We start from the raw sequence: 18,137 nt of genomic DNA on the forward strand, positions 1-18,137 counted from the left end.
TCTGTCTCGCGCTCTCTGTCTCGCGCTCTCTGTCTCGCGCTCTCTGTCTCGCGCTCTCTGTCTCGCGCTCTCTGTCTCGCGCTCTCTGTCTCGCGCTCTCTGTCTCGCGCTCTCTGTCTCGCGCTCTCTGTCTCGCGCTCTCTGTCTCGCGCTCTAGTGCGCGCGCTCTCCGTCTCGCGCTCCAGTGCGCACGCGCTCTCCGCCTCGCGCTCTCTGCCTCGCGCTGTAGTGTGCTCGCTCTGTCTCGCGCTCTCTGTCTCGCGCTCTCTGTCTCGCGCTCTCTGTCTCGCGCTCTCTGTCTCGCGCTCCAGTGCGCGCTCTCTCCGTCTCGCGCTCCAGTGCGCGCTCTCTCCGTCTCGCGCTCCAGTGCGCGCTCTCTCCGTCTCGCGCTCCAGTGCGCGCTCTCTCCGTCTCGCGCTCCAGTGCGCGCTCTCTCCGTCTCGCGCTCCAGTGCGCGCTCTCTCCGTCTCGCGCTCCAGTGCGCGCGATCTCCGTCTCGCACTCCAGTGCGCGCGCTCTCCGCCTCGCGTTCTCTGCCTCGTGCTCTAGTGTGCGCGCTCGCTGCCTCGCGCTCTAGTGTGCACGCTCGCTGCCTCGCGCTCTAGTGTGCGCGCTCTCTGTCTCGCGCTCTAGTGTGCGCGCTCTCTGTCTCGCGCTCTAGTGTGCGCGCTCTCTGTCTCGCGCTCTCTGTCTCGCGCTCTCTGTCTCGCGCTCTAGTGTGCGCGCTCTCTGTCTCGCGCTCTAGTGTGCGCGCTCTCTGTCTCGCGCACTAGTGTGCGCGCTCTCTTGTCGCGCGCTCTCTTGTCGCGCGCTCTCTTGTCGCGCGCTCTCTTGTCTCGCGCTCTAGTGTGCGCGCTCTCTGTCTCGCGCTCTAGTGTGCGCGCTCTGTGTTGCGCGCTCCAGTGTGCGCGCTCCAGTGTGCGCGCTCCAGTGTGCGCGCTCTCTGTCTAGCGCTCTCTGTCTAGCGCTCTCTGTCTAGCGCTCTCTGTCGAGCGCTCTCTGTCGAGCGCTCTCTGTCTCGCGCTCCAGTGCGCGCGCGCTCTCTGCCTCGCGCTCTCTGCCTCGCGCTCTAGTATGCACGCTCTCTGTCTCGCGCTCTCTGTCTCGCGCTCTAGTGTGCGCGCTTTCTGTCTCGCGCTCTAGTGTGCGTGCTCCCTGTCTCGCGCTCTCTGTCTCGCGCTCTAGTGTGTGCGCTTATGTCTGCACTCTCTGTCTCGCGCTGTAATGTGCGCGCACTCTGTCTCGCGCTGTAGTGTGCGCGCTCTTGTCTCGCGCTCTATTGTCTCGCGCTCTACTGTGCGCGCTCCCTTGTCTCGCGCTCTAGTGTGCGCGCTCTCTTGTCTCGCGCTCTCTGTCTTGCGCTCTAGTGCGCGTGCTCTCCGTCTCGCGCTCCAGTGCGCGCGCGCTCTCCGCCTCGCGCTCTCTGCCTCGCGCTCTAGTTCGCGCTCTCTGTCTCGCGCTCCAGTGCGCGCTCTCTCCGTCTCGCGCTCCAGTGCGCGCTCTCTCCGTCTCGCGCTCACTGCCTCGCGCTGTAGTGTGCGCGCTCTATGTCTCGCGCTCTATGTCTCGCGCTCTAGTGTGCGCGCTCTCTGTCTCGCGCTCTCTTGTCACGCGCTCTCTTGTCTCGCGCTCTCTTGTCTCGCGCTCTCTTGTCTCGCGCTCTCTTGTCTCGCGCTCTCTTGTCTCGCGCTCTCTTGTCTCGCGCTCTCTTGTCTCGCGCTCTCTTGTCTCGCGCTCTCTTGTCTCGCGCTCTAGTGTGCGCGCTCTCTGTCTCGCGCTCGAGTGTGCGCGCTCTCTGTCTCGCGCTCTCTGTCTCGCGCTCTCTGTCTCGCGCTCCAGTGCGCGCGCGCTCTCCGCCTCGCGCTCCAGTGCGCGCGCGCTCTCCGCCTCGCGCTCTCCGCCTTGCGCTCTAGTGTGCGCGCTCTAGTGTGCGCGTTCTCTTGTCTCGCGCTCTCTTGTCTCGCGCTCTCTTGTCTCGCGCTCTCTTGTCCCGCGCTCTCTTGTCCCGCGCTCTCTTGTCCCGCGCTCTCTTGTCTCGCGCTCTAGTGTGCGCGCTCTCTGTCTCGCGCTCTAGTGTGCGCGCTCTCTGTCTCGCGCTCTAGTGTGCGCGCTCTCTGTCTCGCGCTCTAGTGTGCGCGCTGTCTGTCTCGCGCTCTAGTGTGCGCGCTCTCTGTCTCGCGCTCTAGTGTGCACGCTCTAATGTGCGCGCTCTAGTGTGCGCGCTCTCTGTCTAGCGCTCTCTGTCTCGCGCTCCAGTGCGCGCGCGCTCTCCGCCTCACGCTCGCTGTCTCGCGCTCTAGTGTGCGCGCTCGCTGTCTCGCGCTCTATTGTGCGCGCTCTCTGTCTCGCGCTCTAGTGTGCGCGCTCTCTGTCTCGCGCTCTAGTGTGCGCGCTGTAGTGTGCGCTCTCTGTCTCGCGCGCTCTCTGTCTCGCGCGCTCCCTTTCTCGCGCTCCCTTTCTCGCGCTCCCTTTCTCGCGCTCCCTTTCTCGCGCTCCCTTTCTCGCGCTCCCTTTCTCGCGCTCCCTTTCTCGCGCTCCCTTTCTCGCGCTCCCTTTCTCGCGCTCCCTGCCTCGCGCTCCCTGTCACGCACACTCTGATTCGCGCTCTAGTGTGCGCGCGCTCTCCGTCTCGCGTTCCAGTGCGCGCGCTCTCCGTCTCGCGTTCCAGTGCGCGCGCTCTCCGTCTCGCGCTCCAGTGCGCGCGCTCTCCGTCTCGCGCTCCAGTGCGCGCGCTCTCCGTCTCGCGCTGCAGTGCGCGCGCGCTCTCCGCCTCGCGCTCTCTGCCTCGCGCTCTAGTGTGCTCGCTCTGTCTCGCGCTCTAGTGTGCGCGCTCGCAGTCTCGCGCTCTAGTGTGCGCGCTCTCTGTCTCGCGCTCTCTGTCTCGCGCTCTCTGTCTCGCGCTCTCTGTCTCGCGCTCTCTGTCTCGCGCTCTAGTGTGCGCGCTCTCTGTCTCGCGCTCTAGTGTGCGCGCTCTCTGTCTCGCGCTCTAGTGTGCGCGCTCTCTGTCTCGCGCTCTAGTGTGCGCTCTCTGTCTCGCGCTGTAATGTGCGCGTTGTCTGTCTCGCGCTGTAGTGTGCGCGCTCTCTTGTCTCGCGCTCTAGTGTGCGCGCTCTCTTGTCTCACGCTGTAGTGTGCGCGCTCTCGTCTCGCGCTCTAGTGTGCGCGCTCTCTGTCTCGCGCTCTAGTGTGCGCGCTCTCTGTCTCGCGGTCTTGTGTGCATGCTCTCTGTCTCGCGCTCTCTTGTCTCGCGCTCTCTTGTCTCGCGCTCTAGTGTACGCGCCCTCTTGCCTCGCGCCCTCTTGCCTCGCGCCCTCTTGCCTCGCGCCCTCTTGCCTCGCGCCCTCTTGCCTCGCGCTCTAGTGTACTCGCTCTCTTCTCCCGCGCTCTCTTCTCCCGCGCTCTCTTCTCCCGCGCTCTCTTCTCCCGCGCTCTCTTCTCCCGCGCTCTCTTCTCCCGCGCTCTCTTCTCCCGCGCTCTCTTCTCCCGCGCTCTCTTCTCCCGCGCTCTCTTCTCCCGCTCTCTTCTCCCGCGCTCTCTTCTCCCGCTCTCTTCTCCCGCGCTCTCTTCTCCCGCGCTCTCTTCTCCCGCGCTCTCTTCTCGAGCTCTCTTCTCTCGCGCTCTCTTGTCTCGCGCTCTCTTGTCTCGCGCTCTAGTGCGCTCGCGCTCTGGCGTGCTCGCTCTCTTGTCTCGCGCTCTGGCATGCTCGCTCTCTTGTCTCGCGCTCGAGTGTGCGCACTCTCTTGTCTCGCGCTCTAGTGTGCGCACTCTCTTGTCTCGCGCTCTAGTGTGCGCGCTCTCTGTCTCTCTCTCTCTCGCTCGCTCTCTCTCTCCATTATGCTCGCTCCCTCTCACGGAAGCTGCCTCTCTCTCTCTCGCTCCCTCCTGTATTCTCAAGCACATTTTCTCGCTCATTTTCTCTCTCACCCACCTCAAAAAAAGCTCAACTGTAATCTGTTTCAGTGTCTTCTCTCTGCATCTTCCAAGACTTTACAATATAATGTGTGTTTAGTATAGCCTACTACTTTGTGATTGGCAAGAAATGATTTAAAATGTATGTGTAAATGTTGCATTTAGTGGAAATTACAGACTTTGATTGAAGAGTGTTGTAGCTAACAGAAATCAACAGTACAAGCCCAAGTTGAATACTGCCATCCAGTGTTTAAAATCATCCAGTGCTACTGTGGAATCTGTTTATGATGAGCATTATTAACTTGGCTTGTATAGTTTGCCAGCTGTTTCTGTGGCTGCAAATAACTTCTTTTAGGACCTTGCAGTAGAGGAAGGTTACTTCCTCTTGACTTTCACAGATTTAAAGCTGATGATGTGCTTAATCCATAGTGAGATGCTTGTGGTGAAGTAGTACGTAAGGGCAGTCTAATCTGCTAATGCAGTACTTTCGACTCCATTTCCATTAAATTGGGACTACCAATGTCTCCGCCACAAACTCCGCTCCCTAGCCACCGACTCCATCCCTCTCCCTGCCCACTGTCTGAGGCTGAACCAAATCGTTCGCATCCTATTTTTCTCTGAGCTGAGTTTCGACCACATATCTGCTCCATTACCAAGACCACCTACTTCCACCTCCATAACATCCCCCTGCCTCAGCTCATCTGCTGCTGCTGTAACCCTCATCCATGCCTTTGTTACCTCTGGACTTGACTATTCCAATGCTCTCCTGTGTGGTCTCCCATCTTCCACTCTCCATAAACTTGAGCTCATCCAAAACTCTGCCGCCCGTATCCTAACTCGCACCAAGTCTCGTTTACTCATCACCCCGGTGCTCGCTGTCCTACTTTGGCTGCCAGTCCGGGAATGCCTCGATTTTAAAATTCTCATCTTTGTTTTCAAATCCCTTCATAGCCTCGCCCCTTCCAATCTCTGTAACCTCCTCCAGCTCTACAACCCTCCAAAATCTCGACGCTCCTCCAATTCTTGTCTCTTGCGCATCCCTGATTTTAATCGCTCCACCATTGGTGGCCATGCCTTCAGCTGCCTAGGCCCTAAGCTCTGGAATTCCCTCCCTAAACCCCTCTGCCTCTTTACCTCTCTATCCTCCTTTAAGATGCTCCTTAAAACCTACCTCTTTGACCAAGCTTTTGATCATCTGTCCAAATATCTCCTTATGTGGCTCGGTGTCAAGTTTTCTTTGATAATCGCTCCTGTGAAGCACCTTGGGACGTTTTACTAAGTTAAAGGCGCTATATAAATGCAAGTTGTTGTTGAAATAGCAGGGGGTTTTGTTAGCCTAGACTCATTACAGTTTGTGTGTTGGGGCTTTTTTTATGGAACACCATCTAAAGGAGAGAATTGCTATCTTAACAAGTTTTCTGGGGCAGGATCATGCTGGCAAAAGCTACTCCACAACGTACTACTACAGAGCAGGTAACTGAAAGCTTGGTCTGGGGTCCTATGTTGCACGTACAATTGAGAATCCAACTTAAGGGCAAGTTAATAGTTCATCGTAACTGCCCTCAGTTTTGAGAGGAAGTGTATATTATGTAATTGCGATAAAATCCTAAATATAAAGGGAGATGCATGCATTCTTAACCAGTCCGTTAATCCTGTGGTTTTATGTTTTCAATCTGAGAGCACATGTTTTGTGTAGCATTATTTTTCAGGCAATTACTCATATTAATTGTTGCCCTCACAATTTTATACCTATTCCTGTTGTCACTTTAGAGGGGCTGCTTTATAAATTGTTGGCTCCCAGATCAGCAATTTTAAAGCATTTAGTACAGCTGTGATAAAAGAATGAATGAGCATGTGTACGTGAGAACATTTAGGATCAAGTGGCGACTGAACACAAGGGTTTCAAAACTAGGCATCTTAAGTAATGTTTTGCTAATCACAAAATAATGCGCTAATTTATTAGGAAGACAAGCTTCCTGTTCAAGCAGATTGAATTTACAAAAGAAACAATGATGCTAGTTAGTTCAGGATTTCGGAGTCTGTAATTAATCCAGTGAAGCACTGTGCACTTAAGCAAATTATTCAAATGACCTTAAAGCTAATAAAAACCATAATGAATAAGAAGCTGTCTCTCTGTCATAACAACCTGTTTTCCAACCACAAATCAAATTATCCAGAAATAGAGGGGTTCTCTCTGCCCAGTATAAAGTTAGATTGGTACCTCTGACATTTCTATAGCTGTTGCCAAGTAGGCCTCTGGTGGCACGATTTGAGGTCCAGCAGAATTCGATGATTATGATTTCCTAAGCGGATACAAACGTTGGCTCATGACCAAGGCGACTGATTTGAGATTTTCTTAGAAAAATGAACAGAATCTCAGGCTGTAGACCTCAAAACACTGGTAAAAATCCCAGTAATAAGAACACCTTAGTTTGCCTTAGTAAGTCACCGTTTGCCTGCTCATGACAAATCAGCATCTAAACACAAGATAGCCCACAGGAAGATACCTTTGGTCAAATTGTTACTTTCGTCAGTGGTCTAGTGGGGATCATTAATGCAGATGCTGTCAAACTCGACAAAGTGATTAACTCCCGACCTGAAAGTTGAGCAGTAGCTGAATCACTGCATGGAGGTACAGACAGAATGAGACAATTGGGGGACAGATGTTGTGTTTTTCAGCACTCAAAAGACCGCGGGCTTGAAATTACACGGCATGAATATTGCCAGATTAGAGTTTAACGTATTTGTATGAAGTTCTTTTGTCCACTCTTTCTAAGGCCTTTACATCTTTCCTGAAGTGCGGTGCCTAGAACTGGACACAATACTCCAGTGGTTCATCATGACTTCCATATTTTTGTAATCTATGCTTCTATTTGATCCCATATGCTTTTTTAACCACTTTCTGAACCTGCTCTGCCACCTTCAACAATTTGTGCACATATACCCCCAGATCTCTCTGTTCCTGTATCCCTTTTAGAATTGTGCCCTCTAGTTTATATTGCCTCTCCTCATTCTTCCTACCGAAATGTATCACTTCATATTTTTCTGCTTTAAATTTCATCTGCCACTTGTCCACACCAGCCTGTCTATATCCTCTTGAAGTCTATCACTATCCTCCTCACTGTTTACTACCCTTCCAAATTTTGTCTCATCTGCAAATTTTAAAATTGTGCCCTGTACACCCAGTCCAAGTCATTAATATATATCAAGAAAAACAGTGGTCCCAGCACTGAACCCTGGGGAACACCACCGTACACCTCCCTCCAGTCCGAAAAACAACCGTTCACCACTACTCTCTGTTTCCTGTCCCGTAGCCAATTCTGTATCCTTGTTGCTGCTGCCCTCTTTATTCCATGGGCCGCAATCGTGATGATAAGCCTACCATGCGGCACTTTATCAAACGCCTTTTGAAAACCCATATACACCACATCAACGTCAATGCCTTCATCTACCCTCTCTGTTATCTCATCAAAAAACTCTATTTAAACACGATTTGCCTTTAACAAATCCATTCTGGCTTTCCCTAATCAATCCACAGTTGTCCAAGTGACTATTAATTCCGTCCCGGATTATCGTTTCTAAAAGTTTCCCCACCACTGAGGTTAAACTGACAAGCCTATAGTTGCTGGGTTTATCCTTGCACCCTTTTTTTGAACAAGGGTGTAATATTTGCATTTCTCCAGTCCTCTGGCACCATCCCCATTATCTATGGCTGTTTGGAAGATGATGGCCAGTACCTCTGTAATTACTACCCTTACTTCCTTAGCAGCCCTAGGATGCATCCCATCCAAACTGGGTGACTTATCTACTTTAAGTACAGCCAGCCTTTCAAGTACCTCTTTATCAATTTTTAGCCCATCCAGTATCTCAACTGTATCTTACTTTACTGAGACTGTGGCAACATCTTCTTCCTCGGTAAAGACAGATGCAAAGTACTCATTTAGTACCTCAGCCATCCCCTCTGCCTCCATGAGCAGATCTCCTTTATGGTCCCTAATCAGCCCCACCCCTCCTCTTACTACCCGTTTACTGTTCTCATACTCTCTCTTTGCCCCTCTTATTTCCTTTTTCACTTCCCCTCTGAAGCTTGAACAGTGGTTCATAATGTTGCCCACCCACAGGTGCTCTAAGGATTGCAAACTTCCCAGCTGCATATGTTGGCTCCTTGGCTTCTATCTACAGTGACTAGCAGCAGCAAAGACTTGTGCATAACGTCTTCTGCCTTCAAAATGTTAAATGCAGAATTAATCGCTTCGCTGAGCAGTGGTTAGGTAGACAAGCTTTAGGCTCTGAGAAATCAGTTGCTTACCTCTTGTATCCCAGTATAATTTTTTCAAGTCGTTCTGTTCTCCCAACAAACAGCAGGATAAAAATTGTGAAATATCTGATCTAAATACATTTGTGTCTGGCTGGATCTGTTATGCCAGCAAAAAAGTACCAAGCGCTTTGTGTACGGTGGTTTGATATATGCAATCCTCAAAACAAATCGAGGAAAGAACGTCCACTTTTTGTGCTGCACTAAAAGCCTATCAGCACTTAAATGAAACAACCTTTCCATTCAGTCAATAATATGAGTAGAAGACTAAGATTATGGGGCATCGCTGTGGTGCTTAGTGCCACAACATGAGGAAAAATGGCAGTTTGACTCTCTTCCCCCATCTGAGATGTGTTGGGTGTGGAGGTGCCCCATGGAAACTGTGCTATCTTCCATGGGGACAAAGTGATGGGGGTGGGGAGGGGACGGTGGAAGATGATCTCACTTTGGTCGTTCTGGCATCTCCTGGTAGCTGACTACAAGATGCATTGATGCCCTCCTTTCAGTTGGTCCAGGTGAATGAAGAAAGGGGATGAAGTCATAGGGAGGAACGAAAGAGGCAAACTTGCTTAGAAATACCCTATTTTTGAAACAGTCAAGATAGACCAATCCTTTGAAAAGATATGAAGAGATTTTTCAATCTTGAAGCACTATTTTACTACAAGCTGTAACATAAACCTTTGCTCCTTTTGACACAGAAATTAGAAGTACTTGATGACGATGCAGTTGAGATGAGCAGTTTTGACCCTGAAACACCTGAAGTTGAGCAGCTCCAGAAACTACTAAATTTCAGGGTAAGATCTGTCAACACTGGAGGAAATTAGATCAATGTCCAAACATGTACCAACTTTTATATGTTTACAGTAAGTTATTTTTCATGAAGCGCATTGCAAATGAATGGCTACTTCTTGCTATAATGAAATGTTTACCAGTGGTTAATGAGAAGTCTAATAGATTAGTTCATCGCTTTATAATTACATTATCATTATTTTTATTTATAACGTCAAACTGATTGGGCTTGAAGTTGGTGAAAATCTTGTATTCCATTAATATCGAGGTTTGGTGTGAAAGAAGGACTTGTAATAGAACCCTGCTTTTAGTTTTAACAAGACCTACCTCAGGATGGGTTTCATTCTGATATTCCAAAGTATAAGACTTATGTACACTGGAGAAAAATTTGGTCATAACCACCCTGTGGCAGCTATTCTGACTGTTATTTCAATCATTTCCTAATTTTCACATGTACTGAAGTGTTGTGTAACGTACAATTTTATGCAATTTTAAATTATAGCCATGACACTTTCCTGCTGAGATTTAGCTGAGTAAATAGGCAGCTCCATTGAGTCTGCACTCGAGCATTGAAGTACTGAGTTCAGTTTTCAACGCTGATTCTTATCACTATGAAGTTTGATGAGTTTATTTTAGGACTTTTTGTGGTTTCTTACTGAAAATAGAAAATGGAGGGATGGAATAGAACAGAATAATAAAGACAATTTGGAAAGGAAATAGGAGGCATTGGAAACTAAGAAGAGCTGTAATAGACTCTATCTCGTAGGGAATGAGGCTTTGTTTTATCAAGGATCTTAATTCAAGAATAGTTACAAATTGTCTGATCTATTTTGTACATTTTGTTAATCCATTTTGTACATTTTATGAATGAAACCGCAGCCAATGCTTGCTTCATCAAATGTCCAATCCAACTGCCCAATGATCCATTGATTACCAGCTTATACAATACATGAAACTGTAAAAGTCTTGTGTAAAGCGTGCACTTCCCGTGATTGTCACACTTCCTGTAACACTTTTGTCATCACACCTTCCCTGGAATGTTTTGTTGATAATGACCCTACTGTGAAAAGACTGTGTGTCCTCCAACTCACTATGAGCAATGCCATTGGAGCTTTACTAGTAGAGTTATAAAAATTTAATATCAGGAATTTGGATGGACCAGACAGCTTGGTCAGATTTTATCAAATTGATGACCAAGGTGGTATTTGTGCTTGTGATTGTTCTATATAATTAGGAATGTAATTTGGTTTCCATCATTCATAGAAATCCATTTTATTGCCAAGCACTGACCTCTGTCAGCCATATAGATATGACCATTTAAATTACTATTGGATAGGATGCATGACACCAAATTGGCAATCTCATGGTATGACTGCCTTTTTGTTCAAGCCAATTATTCTAATTGCCTGCTAAAATCCTACACTTGAACTTAAATTGGGAGCAACTGGGTGTTGAGAAAAATAGATAGTGTCACTGTGTTTTTGAGACATATTTGTAAAACAAGAGTGACCAAACTATGGATCCAGCCTACCAGCTTCAGTTATCTGGCCCGCATATTTGGAGCACCAAGGCCAGTTCCTTCCCAGCCCCTCCGTGTGACTCCCAGCTTTCTCCACACCCCATGGCGCCACTCCCCCCCCACTCCTCCCCACCCCTCCACTCCTTCCCCCCACACTCCCCCCCCCCCCCCCCCCCCTCCGCTGCTTCAAGTCGTTGATCAGGATTTCCCACCCACAGTGTGCAGCATTATTGAATTGTTTGAAGCAGCAGCTGCTGTGGCCTAATCTCTCTCTAAACCACCCCCAGCCCACCGCCTTTCAACTTCTCTCCCTGTTCATAAAAGCCTTCTTATAGGCCTTTGTTTTTTACCAAACTGTTAACCACCTCTCCTAATTGTCCCACTGTGGCTTCTCTGCTTCTCTAAAGGTACAATATAAATGGAAATTGTAGTTGAGCTTTCTAGTCATGCTTACCTGACATGGAAGATCTTGATGCTAAGACTGGGAGCCGAAAGTAGAAATATTTAATTCTTTGCCAATGGCATCCCTCACCATGGTGAGCAAAATGGTGCAAGAAATTGCACAGTGGTCTGAAATTTGATAAATACTTGGGTATTGATATTCTTTTTCTAGAAAATGAAATATACAGCAGTTTTCTATACTGTTCGCCTGGCTCAGTTGGTAACACTCTTCCCTCTGGTTATGAGTTCAAGCTCCACTCCAGAATTGAAGCTGACACTTGAGTGCTAGGAGAACTGCATTGATAGAGCTGTCATCCTCATTCTTCAAAGAGCAGGGGATTCTCCCGATGTCCTGGTTAACACAGTCTCCAGCAACATCACCAAAAATAGATTAACTGGTCCTTCACCGCATTGCTTTTTGTGGGATCTTGCTGTGCAAAATGGCTGCCACATTTGCTTGAAATCTCTGCACTTCAAAGTAATTCATTCTGTGAAGCACTTTGAAACATTTTTGAAACAATGTTAAGGCCCTAACATTGGTGCACGTCTTTCTGTATTAATATGTAACCACCAAGTCTACAATTTTTTTTAATGCTGCTTATTCTTTTTAGAATGACGAAGTTAGGTTCCTTGAGAACGAACTGGAGAAACAGAAACAGAAATACTTCCATCTTCAGAATTTTACTACGAATTTAGTTCTTGCAGTCAAATTGAATGACACAGAACAGCAACAGGTGGGTTTATTGCTGCAGCGGTCTCTTCACCAGGATCTCATTCTGGACTAACTATTTTAGACTGTACTTGAATGCTGCTGTGGCGGTAGTTTGGAAAAGGTTGACATTAAAATGCTAAAATGATCATCAAGACATAAATTTGGCTGCTTCAAAAATGCTCAGTCAGTTGATCCGTGCTGGTAACTGGAGTAATCGGTATGGTACAAGACCAGTGGAGAAATGGCTCAGCTGCTCTTTGCCTTGGTGATGGAAGGCAATTATGAATCTTACAACAATATTTTGTTACTGGTGAATTGCTTAATCAGGAATAATCAATACAAGTTTGTAATCTTTGTTGAACGATACAAAACCTTGAATTTGTACTTCAAGTAACTGTTGAATTCAAGGGTACTGATTTGTATACAAGTTTGAAGTTGAGCATTCATTTGATTTATTAGAAGCTATAACAGAAAGGCCCGATATAAAAAGCAAATAATGGATCATCAAATATTTTGTTATAATGAGGACACTTTGGCAGGGTGTTTTTTGGAACAAAAAAAATTACTTTCTACGGTATTCTGTGAATCGCATAAATGGAGAAATTCTGCAGTTCAGTGCAATTTCCAGAATTCTCTATCACTTCTTGATCCTAGGTCAAGTAAATGTGATAGACAAGCTTTGAGTTTTTGAGTTATGCTTTATCAACAGCCTCCATAATTATCTGTGGCGTATTGATGCTCTTTATGTTTTATTTCTTACATTAGTGACTTGCAATCAGCATAACCTTTTCATTGCTGGACAAGCTCCCCAATGATTCTTTGTGTCTGACATCACCTGAACCAAATATTCAGCAACTTGACACAATGGATGCTAGCAGACCTGGGCAGTGAACAGGCTCGCCCTTGGGATCCTAGTACATTTGGCCAAAGTACATGTGTTTGCATTGCCTGAGATTTGGCCCTGGTCTGCCAGAGTCTGAAGTGTTTAAAATAGAGTCTTCAGCTATCTGCAGATTTGACTTAACTTCATTTTACATTTGCAATTGTGAACCAGTCTCAGAGCAGCTGATATCCTGGGATTTTATCCAATAGTTTTCAAGATACTTGAGTTCTTTCTCTCTGCCAATGTCCCAAGCTACGTTTCAATGGAATATGAGCTTAGAACAAAATGATCAGGCATAATAATGTAGAAATTAGGTTTTCCACATAAGGAATTCAGACTATCAAACAGAATCATTATGTTTTGTGGTCCTGAATTCTGATTATTCTTGCCCCTTGCATTTCAATCAGCAAGGAAGAAGTTAATAGGTAATGTCACTAGAGAGAAACTGTAAAGCACTCACCAGGGGAAAAGATTCACATTTGTTGCTGTTGAAAACTACTCGTATTTTAGGTTTCCAAAGCTGTCTTTCACCAACTCTTGTTACAGTGAGTGGGCCTGGCATCCTTTGTGTTCCTCTGCCAATCCTAACACATCAGCATGCAAGAACTGAGCCCCCTTTCAATCTGCTATTGCCCTTCAATTAGCATCCAAAAGTGACATATGAATATAGGTGATCGTACTTGTACATTCGAAGTCCTCGCGAGCACCACACCTCACTCCCTTCAGTCCAAGAGACAGATTGTCCTTTGATTGTTGCATCCACTCAGTCCAGTCTGCCTCAGATCACTGCCTGGCAATGAAGAGTCCTTAAAGAAGGAGGTATTTACTAACAATGGGTTAGCTACAAATAATTGACATTGAGAACAGTTCAAACATAATTGTGGAGCAAGAGTGAATTTGTAAATTAGCAAAGTAAGTCGATAAAGATCATAGATGTACTCACTCTCATCCTTGTGGCTTCTTTTGGGTATTTGAAGATTTATGATTATTAAAAATCAAATGGTTTATATGTCTTTTTGCAAGCATTTTGTATGAAATAAGGAGGATTTGAGAGTGTATAGAAATTCAGTACTTAGAATAATAAATTCCACGAGCTCTTGTTTTGTGAATGTTAATAGTTGTGTCCTAACCAGACACTTAAATCAATTCTTTTTTCAGTTTTTACTAGCTGCTGACACTACTATTCTTAAAAATGTGACGTTGTCTCCCTACAGATGCTGCTCACAAACTTGCCTCCTGAAACTGAAAGTAACTTGGATTCACCTGGCAACCGGGAACAAAGCTAATTAGGTTTCCTCTGTATCAGAGGATCTTACTGAGTGTGAAACAGCCTTTTGGAAGTGGTAAACTTGTTTAAAATTATTTGTATCAATGTTAAATCTTTTACATGTTTAAAAGTAAGACTGCTTATGCTACAGCTTGATCATGAGATGAAACAAATGCAGAATAAAATGGATTTTGTTAGCTGATGGTGTTGGTTTTTTTGGGGGGGAGGTGGGAGACGTTAGAGCCCAGAAGTTTGTCAATTTGTACATTATACATTGCAGAACAATAAAAAACCACCACCAAAATTCCAAATATCACAGCAACAAGTGCCACCTATCTTTGTTTTTATGCAGGCATTTTGCATTTTCACTTGACATCCACTCTGCATTTCAGCTTCAAAGTAGCGTTCAGTCAGGTCCAATCTGCCTCATCCCTGCACCCCCCACCCCCAACAGATCAACGCTGGGTACAACAGTGACTACACTTTAAAAGTTGTAAAGCACTTTGCGACATCCTGAGGTCGTGAATGGCACTATATAAATACAAGCTCTTTCTTTTTATCTGTGTAAACAATTTTACAACACCAAGTTATAGTCCAGCAATTTTATTTTAAATTCACAAGCTTTCGGAGGCTTCCCCCTTCCTCAGGTGAACGTTGTTTTATCTGTGCTCAGTTTTGAATGCGCTTGTGTTGCAACATTAGGTTGTCCCTGGGACAGGCGGAGTTGTAGCTGATGGAGGAGGAGTGGAAGGAAGGGCTGACCCAGTCCCAGCAGCACTCTGCTCCCTGTAATCGAAAGAAATCAAAACATTGTGGTTTCTAATATGCACGGAGCACATTTCGCTGAAGGAAATGAGTGCAGTGGAGCAATTCTGGAGTCAGAGGGAGGCGCTGTGTAAGAAATTCCGGGCAGTGTCGGCGGAGAGAATCAATTTTTTTTTCCAAGCAGCTACTTTATAAACACCATGACTCTGAGTGCAATCTGGAATACGAGTGTACGAACACTTAACTCGTTCTTCTGAAATCCCTGTATGATATTATAGTGGAGGCGTTAACCCATTTATTTTAACCGACAAGTCAACATCTTGACTTGGCTAAAACAACAGCGATTTTACACACAAGGGCTGATTCCTCATTCTCCTGGGTGAGGGTTGGTGCTTGAAGCAAGCGCTGGTTGGGGAATAAAGCGTCTGCTGCCCCTGGTTTTCCATCCATTTATATTAGTGGATGGAGAATGAGAGGCTGTCAGCCCACTCTTCCTGCCTAGCACTCCTTGTGAACATCGATCCTTGCCAGGGGCGACCAGGAGGGGAATCAGTCTTACCGGAGATTAAACATTAGTATTCCATAGGATAATTTCAGGGACCCTATTTTTAATGGGCCAGAATTTACTGTAGCCGGCGAATGACCGGCCCCCACCGTTCGTTAGACATGCCCTGGCCCGTTTAATTTGCATGAGCTTTTACATGGCAAATTGCTGAAAGATGGAAACCGCACAGCACCCTCTACAGGGCATCTGAGACCTGTGTGAACAGGGCAAGCAACTGTGTATCTCCTTAACCAATCAAATTGAAGAATTGTTGATGACAAGTGCAGAGTCTGAATCAGGAAGTATCAGTTAGAATAGTGAATTCATTGTCAAATCAGGTGCAGAAAGTGAAATAGAGAGAGGGAAAGAAAGATTGGATAAAGAGAGAGGAGAAAAAGTAAAAAAAAATACAATTTAATTTTTTTTTAAATATCCAATAACAATTAAAAGCTGAAGGAATGAGACTCCACACTTGTATTGGTTAATTTTCAGTGGCAGAGAGGTTGTTTGGCAGTAATTGAGACTTATGCTGTTAAAAGGATACTTAGACTGATTGCACTGAATACAACAAAGGCTGTGGGCCCCGACAACATCCCGGCTGTAGTGCTGAAGACCTGTGCTCCAAAACTAGCCGCGCCTGAAGCCGAACTGTTCCAGTTCAGCTACAACACTGGCATCTACCCAACAATGTGGAAAATTGCCCAGGTATGTCCTGTCTACAAAAAGCAGGACAAATCCAATCCGGCCAATTACCGCCCCATCAGTCTACTCTCAATCATCAGCAAAGTGATGGAAGATGTCGTCGACAGTGCTATCAAGCGGCACTTACTCACCAATAACCTGCTCACCGATGCTCAGTTTGGGTTCTGCCAGGACCACTCGGCTCCAGACCTCGTTACAGCCTTGGTCCAAACATGGACAAAAGAGCTGAATTCCAGAGGCGAGGTGAGAGTGACTGTTCTTGACATCAAGGCAGCATTTGACCGAGTGTGGCACCAAGGAGCCCTAGTAAAATTGATGTCAATGGGAATCAGGGGGAAAACTCTCCAGTGGCTGGAGTCATACCTAGCACAAAGGAAGATGGTAGTGGTTGTTGAAGGCCAATCATCTCAGCCCCAGGATATTGCTGCAGGAGTTCCTCAGGGCAGTGTCCGAGGCCCAACCATCTTCAGCTGCTTCATCAATGACCTTCCCTCCATCATAAGGTCAGAAATGGGCATGTTCGCTGATGATTGCACAGTGTTCAGTTCTATTCGCAACCCCTCAGATAACGAAGCAGTCCATGCCCGCATGCAGCAAGACCTGGACAACATCCAGGCTTGGGCCGATAAGTGCCAGGCAATGACCATCTCCAACAAGAGAGAGTCTAACCACCTCCCCTTGACATTCAACAGCATTACCATTGCCGAATCCCCCACCATCAACATCCTGGGGTCACCGTTGACCAGAAACTTAACTGGACCAGCCACATAAATACTGTGGTGACAAGAGCAGGTCAGAGGCTGGGTATTCTGCGGCGAGTGACTCACCTCCTGACTCCCCAAAGCCTTTCCACCATCGACAAGGCACAAGTCAGGAGTGTGATGGAATACTCTCCACTTGCCTGGATGAGTGCAGCTCCAACAACACTCAAGAAGCTTGACACCATCCAGGACAAAGCAGCCCGCTTCATTGGCACCCCATCCACCACCCTAAACATTCACTCCCTTCACCACCGGCGCACCATGGCTGCAGTGTTACCATCTACAGAATGCACTGCAGCAACTCGCCAAGGCTTCTTCGATAGTACCTCCCAAACCCGCGACCTCTACCACCAGGCACATAGGAACAACGCCACCTGCACGTTCCCCTTCAAGTCACACACAACCCCGACTTAGAAATATATCGCCGTTCCTTCATCGTTGCTGGGTCAAAATCCTGGAACTCCCTTCCTAACAGCACTGTGGGAGAACCTTCACCACAGGGACTGCAACGGTTCAAGAAGGCGGCTCACCACCACCTTCTCAAGGGCAATTAGAGATGGGCAATAAATGCTGGCCTTGCCAGCGATGCCCACATCCCATGAGCTAATAAAAAAAAGACTGAAATGGACAAGCCCTAACTTTCTATGGCGAGTTTAGTCCGTATCTACCATGCAGGTACAGGAACTTCACCACACTCAATACATGTGACTGGTGAGGCAAACAACGAGATGCCGTTTTTGCGACGCTAATGGCGGAGCAGAGCATCTCGGACAGCCACTTCTGGATTTTCACGTTTAACCGTGCATCTGCCCTGGCCTGAAGTTGCTGTGCGATTTGCGCACAAGTAACGGTGAGCGTCATTAGCCTCAGCGTTATTTTGACAGTCAATTATTGCCCAATGTGTTTTGTTTTGCCTTCTCTCATTGTACTGGATTCCCACTCAAATGAGTAGACAGGATTCCTGTGGTATCAAGAAGCCCTTCGGCCATTTATAAATAGTAATTGTGCTAATTTGCGCCAGAAACAGGTGGAAACACTGGCTCAGCAGTCACAGCAATGGTGATGTTGAAGGCGGACGCTGCAAGTCAGACTGCTGAGCGCCCCCATTCTCCAGTGACAAATTAACGCCACAATTTGCTGGAAAAATAATTAGAATACGGCACGGAAAGCATAGCGTTGGATCAGGAGCAGGTCAATGTCTGATACACAAACAAGGTACTGGAGCCCGACACAGGGTGGAGCAACAGGTTATTTAACAGGGATGCGCTTAGGAGCAATGGCTCCGATCTGAACGTGGGGATCGGTCGCGGTATATACGGATAGAATGTCCAGGTCGGGTTTAATTTCATTGATGAGTTTGTACTGAAACAATATAATTATATAAATTGGCATTAAGAAGGGACCCCAATGCGTAGGGGTTGTCTCCCGAACGGCGTGCGATCCCGAGCCATGTTTCATGACTGGTTGCAATCCAAGCTTAGCGCAAGAGCTGAATAAATATTCATACAAAAATAATATCAGTCGGGGGGG

At 47.2% G+C, this 18,137-nt stretch overlaps 1 protein-coding gene across 8 annotated transcripts in view; it reads left to right on the forward strand.

The window, feature by feature from the left end:
• Nucleotides 1–14,032, forward strand: part of hdx (highly divergent homeobox) — a 171,707-nt gene extending 157,675 nt beyond the window's left edge. For all 8 annotated transcript variants that reach the window (XM_067996834.1, XM_067996831.1, XM_067996833.1 and 5 more), the window contains 3 exons: nt 8,923–9,018; nt 11,585–11,707; nt 13,783–14,032. In XM_067996834.1, the coding sequence (XP_067852935.1) occupies nt 8,923–9,018; nt 11,585–11,707; nt 13,783–13,854 (291 nt within the window). In that variant the 3' untranslated portion in view covers nt 13,855–14,032. The remainder of the gene's footprint in view (nt 1–8,922; nt 9,019–11,584; nt 11,708–13,782) is intronic.
• The last annotated feature ends 4,105 nt before the right edge of the window (nt 14,033–18,137 follow it).

Source organism: Heptranchias perlo, chromosome 15 (assembly GCF_035084215.1).
Source record: "Heptranchias perlo isolate sHepPer1 chromosome 15, sHepPer1.hap1, whole genome shotgun sequence".
Classification (NCBI taxonomy): Eukaryota; Metazoa; Chordata; class Chondrichthyes; order Hexanchiformes; family Hexanchidae; genus Heptranchias; species Heptranchias perlo.